Consider the following 19,167-nt stretch of genomic DNA (forward strand, 5'->3'; position numbering starts at 1 on the left):
AGACCTTTGAAGAACGATTGGTTTTACTGGGCTTTTATTGCCCTTGTATCCACGGTCTTCCCTCTATTCGAATAAAGTAACTCAGTTTCCTTTCCTCATCGGACTCTATCTGTCTGCTTCTTCTGAATTGGGCCTGAGGCAGAACAGGCCACGAATTTGTGTGGATCATCAGGGTAGAGGAAAGTCAGCCCAAGCCTGAGTTAGTTAAGAGTCTGCGACATAAACTGGTGGCACCTGTGTGATATGAATAGCACACCCATGATGAGTTGTTACCACCACAAAACAACATCTTGCTCTACAGAAGTACTTTGTGGAAATTCAGAAAAATTCCTGTCAGAAATGGCTACTAGATGGAAGAATAAAGAAGCACAGGGAGATATTCAGGCACCAGAAGTGACTAGTGAGGAGAATCCTAGTCGAGTTGGAAATAATGAGAATAGAGGTTGAATTGGCAAGAATAGCAGCAGAGAAAGAAAAAGCCAGAATTGAGGCAGAAAAAGAACAACAGTTAGCTAGAATTCAGGCAGAAGAGAGAATGGCACAGAGAGAGGCTAACAGAGAATATGAAAAAGATATATTTGCTTTAAAGATGCAAGAAATAAAGTTGTGGGCAGAACTACCAATTCCACACAGAAGTGAGGGAATCTCCACCGAAGAACAAAAGAAATCTCCCTGTTATCAGAAGGGAGATGACGTGGAAGTATTTTTATTTGGTTTTGAAAGAACATGCAAAGATTTACAAATTCCTGATGATGCTAGAATGCTGTATTTATGCTCACAGATCTGTGGAGGGCTACGTGAAATCTATTAAGAGATGAAGGATGAAGTAACCTCAGATTACCAGCTGTCAGAAAGGGTCAGAATTAGTTTTGGCCTGACAGCAGAGCAAAGCAGAAAAGTTTTTTATACTAAAAACTCAAAGAAAGCCCTTCTACACACCTGCTTCCACTAATTTGTAATTTGCTACCTGCCTTGGGATTTTCTTTTGAAAAAGGTTGGATACAAACATAAAATGCCTATTCTATAGAAAGAAGACAATCCATCCAGGTAGCAAAACTGCTCATGCCTAAAGCTAGTAAGCAGTATCAGATAGCTACAAAAAAAAGCCATCTAGGGCAAACTGAAGGCAGACTGTTCAATTACTCACAAGTTACTAGCTATAAAAGCATAAATACAAGGTTCTCCAACCTTTTTGGTACAGTGGGCACCTTTGGAATTCTGACATTAGGTGGTGGGTATAATCAAAAAGTGGCTACTGCATAAGGAGCTAAGCACAAAATGGCTGCCACATGAGACAAAGCCAACCACAAAATATTAGGAAGCTAGGTTAACACAGAACTCTAATAGCAACTCTTCAACATTTCAGGCAGAAGATCTGTTTAGCAGGATGGCTTTTAAAAGTATTTTCTTCAGTATACACAGTATACGTAATTTACTTTCAGTCATGCAGTGAAGGTCACTGTGCTATGGCAGCAGCTGCTGCCAAAGTAACATTTTAGAAGATCTGCATACCAGTCAGGTATCTAAAGACTTCTGATGGGCCAAAGGCCCACTTGGCCCCACCCACTTGGGTGCAAGGAAAAGTGTTGGTGGGTACCGTGTTGGGAACCCCTAGTCTAGTGAATGTGGGTTCAAGCTGGTGGTGCTTTTCTGTAACAGCCAAAGGCACTCCCCAGTGGAGCATACAACAAAGGAGATGGTAAAGGAAGGAGAAAAAAGTGTACATATTAGCTGGACTCGGGATATTAACTATACTTGTTTCTGCTTATCTCCATCTGAGCATGTGGTTTCAGGGCCAGAAACTGCTTGAAGAATCTACTATTAACTCCCATTTATCTTCACTGCTTCAGACGACACGTAATGAGTCTCTTGAATGAATACTTACATACTTTAGAGTCACACTTTCATTTTCATTAAGGGAAAGAAAAATCCTACTGTGGGGAAATAATCTTAACTAGGATTGTACAGGAGGCAAAGAGTCAAGATTAAATCTAGTATGACTGACAAGGGTACAACTGGTTAGATCTAAAGCAACCGTAAGTAGAATGAATACAGGCACCAGTGCTGTTCTAGTGTTGTAACAAGTTTTGCAGCAGTTTTCATGCTTCCAGATATATAAGGGGAAGGACATTGCTGGATTTAGTTTCCTTTTTCTGTCTCAGTGCACTAATGCAAAACATTAATCTCAGATACCATATATTCCTCAACGTGGTATGTTTTAAATTCAAAAATAGCCCTTTTGCAAAAAAAACAGCACACTTTACAAAGTAAGCTGGCAACGTAAGATAATTCAATATACACTGTTCTGGCTCCACTGAATCCAAAACGCTTCACAGAGTTTCAGCTAGCAACCTTCAAAACACATACAAGTAAACTTTATTTAAAACTACATTTTAAAATTGCTGAAATTACAATTTAAAAATGTAAGACAAAGAACAACTGTGCGGCCAGACTGAAAAGTAAGCTTTAGCTGTTTGGGCTTTTATGTGCAGAGGCAGTGAAAAAACTAATTTACATTTTTATACAGATTGGAACATGTGAAATTTAGGAGGAGTTTTCTATATGCATTCACAGAACATAAGCCAAAGAGAAGCTCTGGAGGCGATTTTCAAGCACTTTGGGGGCCAGCAGTCTCTGTAAAAAGAACAGAAGAAAACGCCACTGATTAGGGTTGTCACAGACATATTGACACAGGGTTGAGCAAACTCCAATGTGCTCATGGAGTTTTTGTTTGCCCTTCTTCATTAATTGAAACAAAGACAGAAAATTCTCATGCACAAAGAACCACACAACCAAACTACTTATTTCCATTGAACTTAGTAAGACAGCAGAACCCGCAGGTGGGATGGCTCTGCTTGATTTTCACTTAGAGCAATGTCTTCCCATCAGGCAATAGCAGGAAACAAAAACAATTTAGTGTAGGGTGCTGCCAAATAGCCAAAGAATGTCAGCTTTGCAAGGTGCTGCCATACCTGTGTCAGTTCCCCAGGTAAAAGCCGTACCAAATGACACTAGCACAAATGCTATGTATATCCCCACCCCCCAATATGTCACACTGCAACTGCCGCCACAAATATGCACAATAAGTAAAACTGCCAATTCTTGCTCTAAGATTGCCCAGCTTTTCTAGAAACCACCCAGGAGAAAGGAGCTTTTAATACAAAATAGGTACTTTAAAGACATGAGTGCAGGGCTGAGTAAGGCTCCTCACCGGGTTCCTTCAGCATCTGTGGATCACCTGCTAATTCTTCACCGTGACTTTCTGCACTAGCTAGTATTTCCTCAGCAATATTGTTGGTCTGGGCTTCTGCCACTATCTTCTTCATCAGATCTTCCTGGAAGTGAATACAATCAAAATAGTTCTTTCAACTGACAATGTTTTGCTTTCCTCCTGTTTAAATTATTTTCAAATAGGAAAGGTCTGTCCATTTCTGAATACACTGATTTTCTTAAGCAACATACCTCTGAATACACTGCCAGTTTAAGGGGCACATGTTCAACCTTTACAAAATCATCTTCATCTGATTTCTGACTGACATTTCCAGAACCAGTTTCCTGTTGAGAGAAGAGCATTTTAAATTAACACGATCTTTAAAATAGTATTGAATTGAACTGATTTCGGTCCACAACCAGCTTTAGACTAATAAAATAAGACATTCCCTTATTGGTAAATATTATACAAGTTAAAACTTCAGTTAAAATAATACAAATATAAATATTATAAAAGCTAATTAGCATACATCATATAGTGCAACCTTGCAATGTTAGGCACTTTTAGGCCCATCTGATGTCAGCAGCACAGTTGACACACATTTATTTAGGCCAATAAACTCAAAGGGACCTAAAATCGCTAAACTTTGTTTGGATCGTGGCCACTGGCTTAGTTTCCACAGAGCATTACTGAAGATGAAAGGGCTTTCATCAACGATGAGCAACTGCCTCGCCCACCCCCCTCTAGCTGCAGCTAAAATATTGCTCAGGGCAGGGGGAGGGGGGGGGAAGTCATGTTATGCTGACAGAAATTCTTGCTAGTGGAAACTCTTCTTGGGGTTAATGCCATTACTCTCCAAAACTGAATTCCTGCCCTCCTGAACATGGTTAAAATGGTTTGGGAAATAGCTCGCTAGTCGAGAATCAAGCAGAGATTCCTGGCCAAACTCCACAGTCGCTGATTTTCCCCATCTAATTTCAGAAAGGAACAGAAAAGACTGGCACAATCCCTCATTCCCACATGTATGTTCTGGACAGACAGAACAATTCTTGAGAGTACACTGGCAGAGAGAAAAGGCTTCCCACAACTAAAATCTCAACAGACCATTTTAAGAAAATGCCTTTCTCCAGACTTACCAAGTTCTACTAATATTTTACTGAGAAAAAAAAAGTTCAAACTATACGTACATATTCATTCACCAGCACAGGAGATTCTGTATCAGGACTTCCTGCCTCAGAGCTTTCAGGGGACCCTGGTGAAGATTTGGCTTCTCCAGGCAGAGTTTCTGATGTTTGATTTTTATTTTCTGTCGGTGAAGGAGTTGATTCTTCTGCTGTTAATACAGCGCTGGGATTAAAATCCTCAGCAACTCTCGCAGGTAAGAGCTGTGCATCTTCCAATACAGTAATATATGGAGGCACAACAGCAGGCAAATTCTGATCACCTAAAAAAACCCACCAAGCAATATTTTACTGCACTGCTACAAGGGTGCTGACTTTTCTCAGTAAAGCAGCAGGCCAGGGAACTCTTGGCAGAGATACAGAAAGGGCCAGATGGCACCAAGACACACTCTGCATTCAGCTTTTACACGACCATTGTCTAAGCAACAAGCCAAATTCCTCAAGCCAGCTAAGATTCTTTAAAGAGCATGGTAATTTAATACCATTCAGAATAACATCCACAGTGTGTGTTCCACATGTTGTCAGCACTATGGGTCACACTAGAAGCTTGCCACAACACAAAAACTGACACTCTGGGAGTCACTAGCGCCTCCAGACTGCTCCCTTCCCCTGTCTTCACAGGAGAGGGAAAATTCCTGGATTATCTGCTTTCGTAGCCATCGTTCTGCAGTATTCTCAGGCTAGTTTTTAATTTAACATTACACAAACTGTATCCACATTCATTCATTCACCACTCTTGCACTTTAGTCCAGTAACAGTTGACACATTTAACACTCGTCATATCACGATATCGTACTGTATACAAAACTTAAGGGAAGGGGTCAGTTTTATCTCATCACATATTTGAGAACATAGATCTTTCTTATCTTCCCAGTACACTTACAGTGCACTCCTATGTGTAGTTACTTCAGGTTAAGCCTGTGAGTAATTCTGCCCAGGAATGCCCTGTTATGTTTTTATGTATGCATGCCAGCAGCATGCCGTTAGGCAGGAATCAGCTAGTCACGCGGTTGGAACAGAGCACCTCCTTGAGGTTCAGAAGCTAGAAAATTCCTCTGCACAGTTCATCAAATTCTTCTGTGCAGGCACCCATTCCTTCCCACCTACCCCACTGTCACTGATATGTAATGTGAAACATAGTTAAACTATGAACATGGCCACAGAAGTTTTAAGAGAGCCTTTTGGCTCCTATTTTTCTTTTTTAAAAAATCATGCACATTTATTGTACCTTCAACACTTGTAGGTGGCAACTCAGTATTGCAGCCATTTGGGTTCTCCAATTTGTGCAATGAAACCTAAGAAGAAATAACTTTTAAAACGATCAAGATGGTAAAAGCCAAAGGATCACTCTTATCTCTTTACTACATGTTAAGATTAAGCAGCTAATAATGAAAAACAAACTTCTGCGTTGATAAAACTACAATTAATATAATAACATTATACATTAATCGGACAGTTAATCCAGTTCAAAGGCTTTCTGGAACAGAACTCACTATAAGCAGCTAATACCGTGTGTATTTCACCCTTACAGATGTTAATTACTTCAACTACAGCTTTCTAATTTTCTAACTGCAGCTGCTTATTATCATGTTTCCTTCTACACTTTTCAAGATTAGACATTACCTTACTTGGTTTTGCCTACATATTAACAGTTGTGTGTGCTCCTTACCCACTCTGAGTAGATTTATTACTCTTCTGATTGAATGTTGTTTGAAACTGGCAAGTCTTTGTAACATCTCACCTCACTCTCTGCCCTTCTGTGGTTTGCAGCCTTTAACATAAATGCAGATGCACAATTCATGCTTCCGATGAAACGAGTTCTGGCCCATGAAAGCTTATACCAGTATAGATTTTGTTAGCCTCTAAGATGCTACAGGACTCCTGCTTTATTTGGCTGCTACAGACTAACAGTCTCAAACAGAACGGTTTTCAACTTAAGTCTTGAAGGCATAGCGAAGGCGCCAGCCTCGTCTCCAATGCCTGTAGCTTATGACCTGTAATGATTTCACATAATTACCTCCTTCTACAGCACTACTACTATACAGGCTTGTTTAGCTAAGTCAGGTTTTCCTACCTCTGGAGAAAAAGCATCATTGAGGGTATCAGAATCATCATAAAATAGGCAAGGCAACCAAACTCAAGCCAGAAGTTTATTTTTTTTAAAGAGCAAGCTCTAGTAGGAATTTTTTGCATCACCAAAATACACTAGCGATTACCAACATGACCCAGTGTGACCATTTTGTCAATACCTGCTCCTGTTCATTTTCAGCTATAGTTTCATTGTTTGCTTGGAGGGAGGTTTGGATATCTACAGGTCCTTCTTCAAATTCATCTATTTCCTCATCTTCATTTTCATCTTCTCCACTTCCATAATTAGTTAGAGCCTGAGTTTCTGCTTTAGACAAACCTGAAGTTAAGTGCAATAAGTTTTAAAATATAAATATACTACAGTGTGTGTGTGTGTGTGTGTGTGTGTGTTGTGTGTGAGTGAGTGAGTGAGTGAGTGAGTGAGTGAGTGAGTGAGTGAGTGAGTGAGTGAGTGAGTGAGTGAGTGAGATCACCTATATTACTGATCTCTGCGCTTGCACATTCCCTCTCCTTGAAGGAATGCATGACTTTTGGTTTAGTACAAACCACGTTTTCCAATTACACACTAAATGCCAAACTATAGTTTGAGATGCAGAGGAGTTAGCCGTGTTAGTCTGTGGTAGCAAAATCAAAAAGAGTCCAGTAGCACCTTTCAGACTAACCAAGTTGATTGTAGCATAAGCTTTCGAGAATCAAGTTCTCTTCTATAGTTCTCTAACTATAGTTTGTGCTCTCTCCTTCAAATTAGGTATGCAAATCGTAAACAATCCATGGTTTGGTAGTTAGGATGTAAGGGAAAACTATGTTCTGTGTCAAAGCACTAATCATAAATCGACATGGCCACAAGGGGAAGGAGGAGCACTGGGCTTTTAAAATTGTGACTGAAGCAGTGTCCTTAGGTACCCTGGACACACCCAGTGGAATGTCCGACGTTCCTTCTTTGAAGAGCCAAATCTTATACTATATCACCAACTACTTTTGACAGTCCTCTCAGTATCAAAAGTGGCTTGCCATGTGACACTGGGGGAGGAAAAGAACAGGCTAGTATTTAAGAAATGCAAGTTCAAAGCCTCCATGGACATAAGGCACTAGTTATGCATGTTCCTTTTCGTTCCAGGTGTGATATCAACACCTCCTGTTGTTGGAGATTCTAGTATGGTTCTGAAAATTTTCAGTCATCTATAACGGGAAGGCATCAAGGAAGGTCATGTCCTACAGATGAACCCCACCCCGTGCTGCCATCTTAAGAATTCATTTAGAACATATAACGGAATTGAGCATGCAGCTGGAGTCTTCTCTGTAGATTTTAGTGGAAGTCACATTTAAAACGGATCAGTTTGCTCCATAGCAGGCACTATAGCAGAGAAAAGCAACTAAGAATGTTCTAGCTATGGTGTCCGGGGGGTCACCACCCTCCTGCCCACCATTCCAAGTGCTGATAACAGCCGCTCAGACTCCTAGCAGGCCTCCTGGGAGGGCGGACCACCCCTCTTCCTTTGAGACTCACCAGTCTCGGGGTTCTGTTCTCTGGGGGATCTTGCACACAGTGGGTCAGGCACTCAAGACACAAGACTTGTATATAATAGATGGTTTATTAACTTAGAAGAGTGTATGCAGGTTGCAGGAACCACTCTATTAAGGCACAAGCAAAAGGCTTTAAAATAACAAACAGGTTGGCTATTCTTTACCAATTTAATTTAATTTAATTTATTATATTTATATTCCGCCCTCCCCGCTTTCACAGGCTCAGGGCAGATAACAAAATACAAACATCACCCACCACTAAAACATTTAAAAGCATTAAATGTTACGATTCATACTGCACAGCGGTTCATACATGCATCTGTGTTCGCATAGGGGCGATGGTTTAACCCCCCCTTCACGGGGGGGCGGGCACTGCCCGGCGTCAGCCATATGCCTGGTGGAATAACTCTGTCTTACAGGCCCGGCAAAATGCAAGCAAATCTTGCCGGGCCCTTGTCTCGCAAGACAGAGCCTTCCACCAGGCCGGGGCCAGGACCGAAAAGGCCCTGGCCCTGGTCGACGCCAGGCGGGCCTCCCTAGGGCCAGGGACACTTAAAAGATGTTTTCCACCAGAGCGGAGAGTCCTCCGGGGCTCATATGGTGAAAGACGGTCCCTCAGATACGTCGGTCCCAGTCCGCATACGGCTTTGTAGGTTAACACCAAAACTTTGAACCTGATTCGGTACTCCACTGGCAGCCAATGCAGCTGGCGTAGCACCGGTGTAATATGCTCCCACACTGGTGCTCCAGCAATGACCCGCGCTGCTGCATTCTGTACCAGCTGTAACCACCGGATCAGGCCATGGGAAGCCCAGCGTAGAGCGCGTTGCAGTACTCCAACCTAGAGGTGACCATTGCTTGGACCACTGTAGTCAAGTCACGGGGAGACAAATAAGGGGCAAGCTGCCTGGCCTGCCGAAAATAATAAAAGGAAGACCTGGCAACTGCCTTGATCTGGTCCTCCATCTTCAGGGAGGAATCCAGAATCACCCCCAGGCTCCTAACTCTCGGGGCCAGTGTAAGTGCTGCCCCATCAAGTGTAGGAAGCCGGGGTCCCAAAGCCATCTCCCCACGACCCACATACAGGACCTCCGTCTTTGTGGGATTCAATTTCAGCCGACTTTGTCTCAACCAACCAGCCACAGCCTCAAAAGCACGCTCCAGGGCATCAGCTAACTGACTAAAAACTTAAGCTTGCTAACTTGCATTTCTCTGAAGAGGCCTGAGGCTCATACTCACAAACAGAGTCCATAAACCAGGCCAGGCAGGTACGGGCATCTCAGGCCTGGCATGGAGCAGAGGCGCTATCTTTTCTACGATTGTCAGCCAATCAGGGCACACTTACTAGCCTGAGAACTGAGGCGGAGTATGTGCGGAGTCAAGACTCCCTTGTCTCTCAAGGACACCTTCCCTGGGCAACAGCTCACACCTGCAATCAATTAACGGAGCGGCACATTCCACTCCCAGGGTGTCAGGCCAAATCTGGGCCTGTGGGATCTTGGAAGCCTGTACCAATGTAGGCAATTGGGCCCAATGTGGCTCCGCTAGACATATGGGCACAATTCTTTTTTATGTAGTTTATTCTCTCCTTGTATTCCACCCTTATTCCATTTGAGATACACATTTTAATATTGCTTAAACTAGACCAGAAAATTCTCCCGACAGTAACATTTTTAGTTGCTATGTTTAAGTGTGAAGGAAAGTGGTATTGGAAGAGGGAGAGACCTGAGAACCTTGTAAAAGTGATTATAGACTGAACCTTGAATCTCATTCTAAATGCAAAAAGAGAGCAAAAAACTGTGACAGAAGCTTCACAGCCTGAAGCTGCAATCCAGGTCATAAAGGCTCCTTACTTATGGATACTGGGCAATGTTCACTTTCCTCTTCTTCCTGGTCAGAAGCATCTGAGTCTCTGCTTTTGGGGTCGTCTTCTTTATACGCTGCAGGTGCATGAGCCTGCTTCACCGTTTCAGTTTCATCTTTATCCTAATCATAAACAAAAATTTTCAAGTCATGTTTTTTACTATAGACAAAAATGAAAAAGTATCTTCCATGCTGTCAAATGACAATTATCAAATGAATCACACATTGTGCACACCTAACTATCCCTAAGTATTTTAATCTTCTAAAACTCTATTAACTAAACCTGCAGGCACTATACACAGGGGTGTGTGATCCGGCTCTGGAAACTGGCTTTTAAAGTTGGATTTATGCCGATTCCGTATAATGTGTATAATGTGGCAGTCCCTGGATCAGATCTGGGAGCTGAACTCTGCTGGGCTGCATTGCCTGGCCACAGCAGGGAGCTTCAGGCAGTGAGCAAGAAGGCAGTCCTGGAGCCCAGCCCCAAGCCACTGCGGCAGGAGAGCAGCACAAGGCTGGCAGAGCAAGGGAGGAGGACGGGCAGAGCGGATTCACATCCCATTCTGCCTCTTCTCCCTGCCCAAGCTCCAAAAAGCCTTTCAAGGTGCTTCCAAGCACCCTTTAAACTCTGCAGCCCAGCAGCAAACTAGGAATTTATCACTGTTTTCATAGCTGGCTGGGGCAGCTTGTTCAGGGACCCCAGGGTCTGATTCACCTGAAATTTGGGAGTTCTTTAGGGGGCAGTCAGGAGTGGGTTCTCTCCAAATTTAGTGGAGCTAGTTCAAAAAATGCCTCCCCAGACATCATTCTCCATAGGGAATAAAGACCGGTTAAATCTAGGATTCTCTAACCCAGACCAAAGAATCTGACCCTGATTTCATGCATCCCAGACTTTTTTGGGCAAACACCCTAATTGAACCACCCACTAAAACTGGGCAGCTGTTGTGAAGAAAAAAAGTGGTATGAATGGTAAAAACTTAAGTTGGTCTCCTCTGTATTTGAAAAAGCTGCTTAGCAATTTCCATCTTAAATTCCTAGATTCATTTGACTGCCTCTTGTTCAAAACAGAATGTAGCTTACATTAATTCTTGTCTCTCCATGTAATTTAAGAGCAAAGGAACAAAGTCCCACACCATACACTGTTGGGCACTACCAATGAACTATTTACTTAATGTTTTACTGAATATAAGATCATTTGAGGAAAGCTTCCATGCACTGAAATGAAATTAAAATGTTCAGTTACATTTAAACATTACTTCTAAGCAAATTACTGCTAATGCTGCATTAGAGGAAACCATTTAATTGCAAAGTCTATTACAAGAGAAAGAAGCTTATATTGCCCCATTTTTTAAAATGGAGAATAAAAATAGTAAAAACAACTAATAAATAATAAAACGATAAATTGATAAAATCTTACTTTGTCTTCATCAATAACAGATGAACAAGCTCCTCCTTCGAGTGCCCTTTTTGCCTTTGAAGCACAGAATTGGAAGTTAATACAATAGTATTTCTGAACAAAACCAAGCAAGCTACAGATAAGGTGAATATCAAATGTACTCTATGAAGAATCCAAGAAGATACTCCCTCTCCTCCAGGGATCATGAAAGAAAGAACACTCAAGCATAGCAGGATGTCATCCTCTCCCTCAAATGACAATGGTCATTGCTTTCTTGTCCCAGGATGCTTTGGGACAATCTAGACACAATTAATTATTCTACAACGAGCATCATGTTAATGTGGTAACACAGCAGACAGGGCTTCTAATATGCCCACTATCACATATTTTTCTTTCCCCCAAATATCAATAGAAAAAGACAATGTACAATAGCTCTTCAACATAATTTGCATTCCAATTCAAATCAGCTCCAGTTATAAATTCAAATTGTTGTGTGAACTAACAGAATTTTGAGAGTGACTTTTTTATAAAGATGATAAACCATCCATTTTACTACATTTTAAATACGGTAATATTCACCTCTTTGGCATATGACTGTATCATTCCACCTGCTTCTATCTTCCTTTTACATCTTTGTTTCACTGTAAGGCTATTATTGTCCAAGTCTTGCATGAGTTTAAAAAAGGCTAGTTCATTGAATAAGACTTCAGAAATCTCCACAAGAAGGTCCTCTCCACAATCCTTTAATTTCTTACCAGCAAATTTTGCCAGTGAATCCTGTTACAACAAAAAAAAAAAACACACACACACCCAAACATTTTCTTTATTATTTAACCTGTCTTCCAAAGTATTCAAGGAGGCATATATCAGGTTATTCCACTAGATCTGCACAACTGCCCTGTGAAGCAGCTTGAGATAAACGATAACTTGGTTTACAGATCAAGGTAAATGTTAACTTATCAACAAAAGTATTACAGTGTTTTATCCCACCATATTTACTGCTTAATTTCCAAATTAGTCAGGTAGCAGGTCCTAGTTCTGCTTTCAGGACTTTGGAGAAGTACTCAAGGTACAGGAAACTTATTTTAATTTGCAAAGCGGATAAGATTTTATAGAGACCATTGACTTCATTCAGTAACTTTGATTCTGTGAAACCAACAAGCTCACGGATATGGTCAAATGAGCTGTCATCGGTGGGGTTGTGCGAAGCACAGGCACGTTAAACTGACAAGGGAAAATAATCTCATCATGTTTCTTTTATATGAAAAATGTGAAAATGAGCCCCAAGAGATTTTATGTCTCGCTTTTCTCTCCAATGAGAACACAAAGCAGCTTACAACATTGTCCTCCCTTCATTTTATCCCACCCAATCACCACCATCACCCTATGAAGTAGTTTAGGCTGAGAAAGCATGACTGGCCCAAGGTCACTCACAACCTTCTAGGGCAGAGTAGGGATTTGAACTTGGGTCTCCAGCAGAGCAGCTAACAGCCATTGTGGGAAATAGTCAGGCCCAGGGCTTTTTTTCTGGGAAAAGAGGTGGTGGAACTCTGTGGGTTGCTGTTGGAGAAAATGGTCACATGGCTGGTGGCCCCGCCCCCTGATCTCCAGACAGAGGGGAGTTGAGATTGCCCTCTGCGCCACTCGGTGGTGTGGAGGGCAATCTCAACTCCCCTCTGTCTGGAGATCAGGGGGTGGGGCCAGCAGCCATGTGACCATTTTCAAGAGGTTCCAGAACTCCGTTCCCCCTGAAAAAAAGCCCTGGTCAGGCCCCTTTAATAGAGACAACATGTGGAAAGGGGCTGCTGAAGCTTTTCATGATATGGAGGTCAATAACATCCCATTAAGCCTATATTAAGGGGGAAGGATGTTTCTAAGTTGTTGGCAACCCTAGTGTCCAGCTACTAATCCAACACTCTGTTACAGCACACTGGCTCTTATCTGCTTGATTTAAGGTCCAGAAATGGATCACACTGACCTGCAGTATGCTTCCAAGTTGCTTATGGAAAATCTTCACAAATTCTTTGCTTTCGTCGTTTTGTTGTGTAAGGGTCAAGACCATGCGCCTTACTGAAGTCAAGAGCTGAGTGGAACATACCTCATCCATGTGTTCCTAGCAAGAGTTACAAATAGGTAATTCTTCACTTGTTTTAAAGAAAAAAAGGAAACACTCATGAAAGAGATCCTTCTTCGGTGTGCCGTTTTTAATAACAGAATTTCACATGCAGCTTGCAGCAAAATGTGGGAAATTTAAGCTCTTCAATGCATTACATAATCATATAGTGCAGTCATGGCACAAATAGCATTAAATAACGCAGCACGACAGACAGAACAACACACAATCACAATGCCACCCTAAGCAGAATTATACCCTTGCTTTCAATAGATTTTGAAGGCTGTAACTCTGCTTAGGGTGGCATTGTTCAATTCCTAAAGAAATTCTACATCAGCCACAAGGTATTTTAAAAATACTTTGTTTTGTTGTGGCTGCAAATACTTTGACCAAAATTTTATCATAAACCACCATAAATTGCTGAACGAAGCTGCCTCATGCCTTCCTTAATGGACTGGAGTTCTTTTATGAGTGCAACAATCTACTAGATATGCAGCCTCAGCAGCTTATGCAGTTAAACTCCATATCTCTAAGTGCCCAACATGGCCTCTGTATTGCAAGCAACTTCTGCAGTCTTATGTATCAGCTGATAAATGATGATGTGAATCAGAGGGTCATCTGTTTCAGGAAAATGCATATGGCTCTGATCTCTCCCATAAAAGCCTCATATTACACTCAGGACAGGACACACAGATTTATAGTGATAAATAGGGAAGAGAGAGGCACCCATTTGGCTACCTTGTCATGAACTGGGGAGGCTGATTTACTTTTAATAAGCCAGTCAAAGACCAATAGTGTGTGGCACAGCACAATTAGTCAAAAGCAGCTTACAGGAGTGGTTCCATAGAATCCTTCCCAGTTAGGAAGCAAGCTGTTAAATGTTCAGGTTATTCAGCACAAACACACAACATACAGGAAGACAGGGAAGAGTTGAAATCTGGTCAGCACAAATGCCAAGGCCATCCTTTGTTTTAACGTTCCTGCTGATTAGAATCCATTTCTCTGAGAGAAATGCCAAGCTAATTTAGTAACCAGTAGGGGTGGGAACAGGTTTCCCACTTCGGGTTTACCAGAAGCAAGAAAACAATCCGGAATAACCCGAAACCCAAAGTGGCAAGCCACTCCAGGATTTGGGAATTTAAACCACTTTGGTATGCTCCATAAAGATTCGGAGCTCACCAAAGTGAAAAAGCTAGGGGAAGCTCTGTTCCGGCCCAGCCCCTCCCACTCCCCGGACTTACCTGGCCGACAGGCAGGTGCCCCTGCCCATACTCTAGCTGACTAGCGGAGCCCACAAATCAACCATAGCAAAGGCGCTGACTTTAAAGCGCCCCCCCCCCCCGGCTGCTTGCAAGCGGACTGAGGTGCACTTTAAAGTTTAACACACCCCCCCCCGCTGTGCTCCAGCTGACTGGTGGTGCCCGTCAGTCAGGTGGAGCAAGGGCACAATCTTTAAAGCACCCCCCCACGCTGCTTGCAAGCAATCTGCATAATCACCAGAGGCCCCCAGAATGGTGCTATCGTTGACCTTCATGATCCTGGTGATGTTGCGGAAGTGGGTGAATGAACCATAGGAGCCCAGCATGTCTGCAGCAATGATCGCCCTGCTGTTAAACTTCCCTCCCAGCACGGATGTGCCTGTCACCATAGGACTCAGGGTTCTGTTGATGCCCCCGCCTTCTGCGGCCTGGAGCCCAGCTCCCTTGCCCGGGCAGGGGGTGAGTACAACTCCTCCAGCATGGGGCCCGCAGCCCAAAACGCAGGAGGCAGCACAAGCGACAGCCAGCTGTGTTAATCCATTGTTTGGAGGGTCTTAGAGCTTCTTCTTGCAAGATTTTAGTAAGCCTTTGCCTGTTACCAGGAATTAAATTCCAATAGGGGCCTATCTTTTCCCATAAGAAAAGCTGGTAGTGGGCCATGATGGCCTCATAATTATCGAGTGTAAAGGTCAAAGATGTGGAAGCATACATGGTATATGTAAAGAGAACAGGGGGTGAGTAAAGAGAAAACCTGACCCTTCTTGTTTGGAAATGCTATAGGTATGGCTGCTTCTGAGTGAAGGACCTTGAAGACCAGATCAGAAGATGTCGGAGAAGAACAGTTCACCTCAATTTCCAAAGATCTCACCATCTGAAGTAAATGCTTGGTGTACAAACATAGATCCTCACTTAGAGAAACAGCAGAGTCCTCAGTGAGGAATTCTGGTGGAGATGGTTCTGATGCAAAATCTGAGCCAACACTGGAGTCATCACCAGACTGTGTAGCATGGTTTAACGTTGCTTTTGGAGCAGTGTTGTCTTCTGGAACTGTGGTCCAACCTGATCTAGATTTTGTTTTCCATCTTGGTTCCGAGTGAACTGATACACAGGGGTCTTCGACATGCAAGAAGTAATGAGGGGCATACCTAGCAAGCCTGTCTTTTAAAGCTGAACCTGTAGCAAAAGTGCAAAAAGGCTAGGGATGCGCCTCACGCCTCTAGGCACTTTAGAGAATCCGCAGCTGGCCTGTGCATGCTCAGTTCCCATGTGTGCCTACACAGAAGACACAACAATGAACTGAGTCATCATCAGACTGAGCGGAACGGTTCAGCGGTAGTTCTGGAGCAGCATTATCTTCTGGAACGGTAGTAGGAACCAATGAGAATTTTGCTTTACATCTTATTTCAGTGCATAGTGGCACGTAAGGGTCTTCGTTACAGAAGAAATAATGAGGAGGCGGGTACATACCTGGTGAGCCTTCCTAACCGTATGCATAGTAATGATGGTAAGAACCACAATACGGAGAGTAGTGGAACCGATGGCGTCTTTGGTGAAGAGCCAGTTCCCGTTGGTTGTTTTCGTCAGATGGAACCATGGAATCCCTACAACTTTCAGAAGATCCCACGGGAGAAGTCAGTAGCGGGGAAATAGCTAAGGACAGTTCAATGACTTCCGGAATTTCCCCCTCTGAGGGTGTCAGAACCAAAGTGGAAAAACATCTCCAAGTTAGTGACGGGAGTTCTCAGAACCCTGGGCAGACTCAAAGGAACCAAAATAGTCGGGACGAAAGAAAATTTCTTCCTCTTATGCACCTTCAGTGTAGATGGTTTCTCAATGTGCTTGGACTTAAGCTTCGCCTTTTTTTTGCAGGCGGTTCCGACTGGCACCGAGGAGGAGCCGATGAAGACACAGCCAGAACTGACTGGGCATTGGAACTTGACTCAGGTGCTGAACAGTGAGGTGGAACTGAGGAAGTCCATTCAGGGTGCTGCAGTTCTTTATCTATGGCTGTCTGATCCAAGTCAGAGGAGCCCTTCAGGGTCGACTCCCAAATTGCCACCGTGAGCCTTTTCTTTCAAGATGAATTTCTTGCAGGCTGTACGGAGTAAGGTATCATGGCCTTCATCTAGATAGAACAAGCATCTGTTGTGCTCATCAGACTGGGCCACTTTCATCCCACAACAGGAATACTTCTTGAAGAGGGCCTTCAACAACACAGAATTGAAAACCCTGACTCGCATACAGCAGATGTATCCAAGGAGCAGAGAGAAGAGACGTCCTTCTTCTTCAACAGCAAAAGAAGAACAGAGGGAGGGAGCTACTCGCCCTGTCTGTTATAGCTGTGCCTGGGTGGAAAGCGCATGAAAAAACTAGATGTCTTGTGCCTCTAGGAGCTCTGAAACGTCTGCGGCTGGCCTGCGCGTGTAGAGATCCCATGTGGGACTGCACATAAAACATGACAATGAACATCTGTATTATGTTCTGATATACATTCCCACACTTGTTCTCTCCATCAGTAGAGGATGTTAGTTATACAAGATCTTTTCTCTTGAAGAGATAACGGATGGTGGTTCTCTCTCTCCCATACATTTGGCTGTTCACCACACAGGGATACCACACACCTCGCCAAACTAGAAGGATTCACTAAGGAGAATAGTTATTCCATATACATGCACATATGGAAGCCCCGCTTTCAATGAGTCAGACCACTGGAGGAGTTTACAGGGCTCCCAATTGTCTGACTGGTAACAGACAACCCAAATGGATGTGGATGGGATCTAGGGTCCCTACAAGCGGCTTTACACACAGACACCCCAACTTCTGTTACCAGAACTGCTCTTTATTATAAAGGGGAATTAGCTATAGCAGTCTATAACTTAAAATTAAGCGCGGATCATAACCTATGTATACGGAGGTCCCGATCCCAGACACTCTAGTGACAAAGAGGCAGACTACAAATAAGTTCCAAACACGTGTATTTAGTGTGGCGTAAGCCTAAACTTGCACAAGCATACAAGAGAACATACAAGATCTAAGAAATACAGAGTAGGAAATACAGAGACGTTCGCATTAGCTGGTTCCCAACGATGATAGGGGGAATACTCACTTATCCTGGAGCGAAGCAGAGACACAACAGCGAGGGTGGCCCAATGCCAGCACTGGGACCACAGACGGACAGCAAGGAAGTCTGGATAGGAATGGCCTAAGCCACAGACAGCGAGGGGTTCTGGATGGGAATGGCCTAAGCACCGAGTGGTCTGGGAGACCAGCTTAAATACCCCAAAACGTATCCTGGGGCTGGTGCTGTACTTGGTGGTTCTCACAGATTAAAACAAAGGGTCTAATGGGCTACTGAATGGCTTGGATGGGCCACTTTGGTAATCAGATTGTGATAAGTGACACCTCAGGAAGAGGGGACAAAAGAGGGAGGGGGAAATCCAAGTGGGCTGAAAGGATGTTCCAGCGGACAGGGCTTGTCCTGATGTCATCAGCTCTGGAATGCGGAGGTTTCTTTGAGATGCATTCTCTAAGTGCTTGGGATGGTCGGCACTTAGTTCCTTCTCCTGGGCGGCTCCTAAGATATGCAGAGCGGGGCGAGGGGCTCTCGCTGCGGACGTGGTGTGCCCGCTTCGCCGAAATGGCTTCCCAAAGCAGTCTTCTTCCCAGGGTCTTCTGGCTGCCTGAGAACATGGATGCCGGCTGGGCATAGCTGGGGCTGGATAGCAGGCTGCCCGGTAGCGAGGGCAAGCTCGGCGACCGGCCCGCGGGAGGCTCCAGGCGGGAACTGACCAGGGAGCGCCTAGCCAGGCTCGCTGGAGGTTTCCCCGGCAGGCGCCCGGCTGCTAGCAGCGGCTTGGGCCCATATGAGGCAGGCTTCCATGGAGGCAGGGGGAACAACACTTTAAAACACAGTCCAAAGCAGGGAATAGGCACGGTCCGTGGCAGATGGCAATGCAGGCACGGGGCACATTTGTAACAGAGTCCAAACACACACTGGGAATTCCAGATACAGGGCAGGGCAGGGCTGCCCAGAAAGAGAGTCCTTTGTGCAGTTAACCAAACATGGAGTCAGTAAACTACACAGTCTATAACAGCAGCAAGGCAATTGACACGCAGGCAGGAAACTGACACGTGTACCAGAACACACACGTGCAAAGCAGTCTTTGTGTAGCAGCAGTGAAACAGTAATGCAGGAAACTTTAGCACAGTTCATGGCAGGCTTTAAAGCAGGGGAGGGGGCCTACTTGGCAACACTTCAATTGTTTACAGCCTAGAAGCTTGGGAGAGGGAAGGCCAAGGACACAATGACCAGGACTGTGTTTATCACAGGACTGATCAAGCAAGTATTTACTTGTAATTAAGAGAACAGAAGATATTGTCTCAACTAGAACCAGATCCACAATATTGGTGCATGCCATCAAAAACTGTTCTATCACCATACACCATATTAAGACAGGAACAGTGGCCAGGTAAAAATTGGTGCTGCTTGGATAAAAGTAACTGCTTCTTGAAAAAGAGAAACCAAGCTACAG

The 19,167-nt window shown here is 43.7% G+C and overlaps 1 protein-coding gene across 9 annotated transcripts in view; it reads right to left on the bottom strand.

Moving 5' to 3' along the window:
• Window positions 1-2,353: 2,353 nt before the first annotated feature.
• Window positions 2,354-19,167, bottom strand: part of PCM1 (pericentriolar material 1) — a 65,863-nt gene continuing 49,049 nt past the window's right edge. For 7 of the 9 annotated variants that reach the window (XM_054989680.1, XM_054989679.1, XM_054989675.1 and 4 more), the window contains 10 exons: window positions 13,242-13,376; window positions 11,843-12,040; window positions 11,285-11,338; window positions 9,858-9,990; window positions 6,642-6,799; window positions 5,621-5,687; window positions 4,399-4,655; window positions 3,463-3,555; window positions 3,212-3,335; window positions 2,354-2,634 (listed from right to left, as the gene is read on the bottom strand). In XM_054989680.1, the coding sequence (XP_054845655.1) occupies window positions 2,609-2,634; window positions 3,212-3,335; window positions 3,463-3,555; window positions 4,399-4,655; window positions 5,621-5,687; window positions 6,642-6,799; window positions 9,858-9,990; window positions 11,285-11,338; window positions 11,843-12,040; window positions 13,242-13,376 (1,245 nt within the window). In that variant the 3' untranslated portion in view covers window positions 2,354-2,608. The remainder of the gene's footprint in view (window positions 2,635-3,211; window positions 3,336-3,462; window positions 3,556-4,398; window positions 4,656-5,620; window positions 5,688-6,641; window positions 6,800-9,857; window positions 9,991-11,284; window positions 11,339-11,842; window positions 12,041-13,241; window positions 13,377-19,167) is intronic. The other 2 variants (XM_054989677.1, XM_054989676.1) reach the window with 2 other exon arrangements.

This window comes from Eublepharis macularius, chromosome 10 (genome assembly GCF_028583425.1).
Source record: "Eublepharis macularius isolate TG4126 chromosome 10, MPM_Emac_v1.0, whole genome shotgun sequence".
Taxonomy (NCBI): Eukaryota; Metazoa; Chordata; class Lepidosauria; order Squamata; family Eublepharidae; genus Eublepharis; species Eublepharis macularius.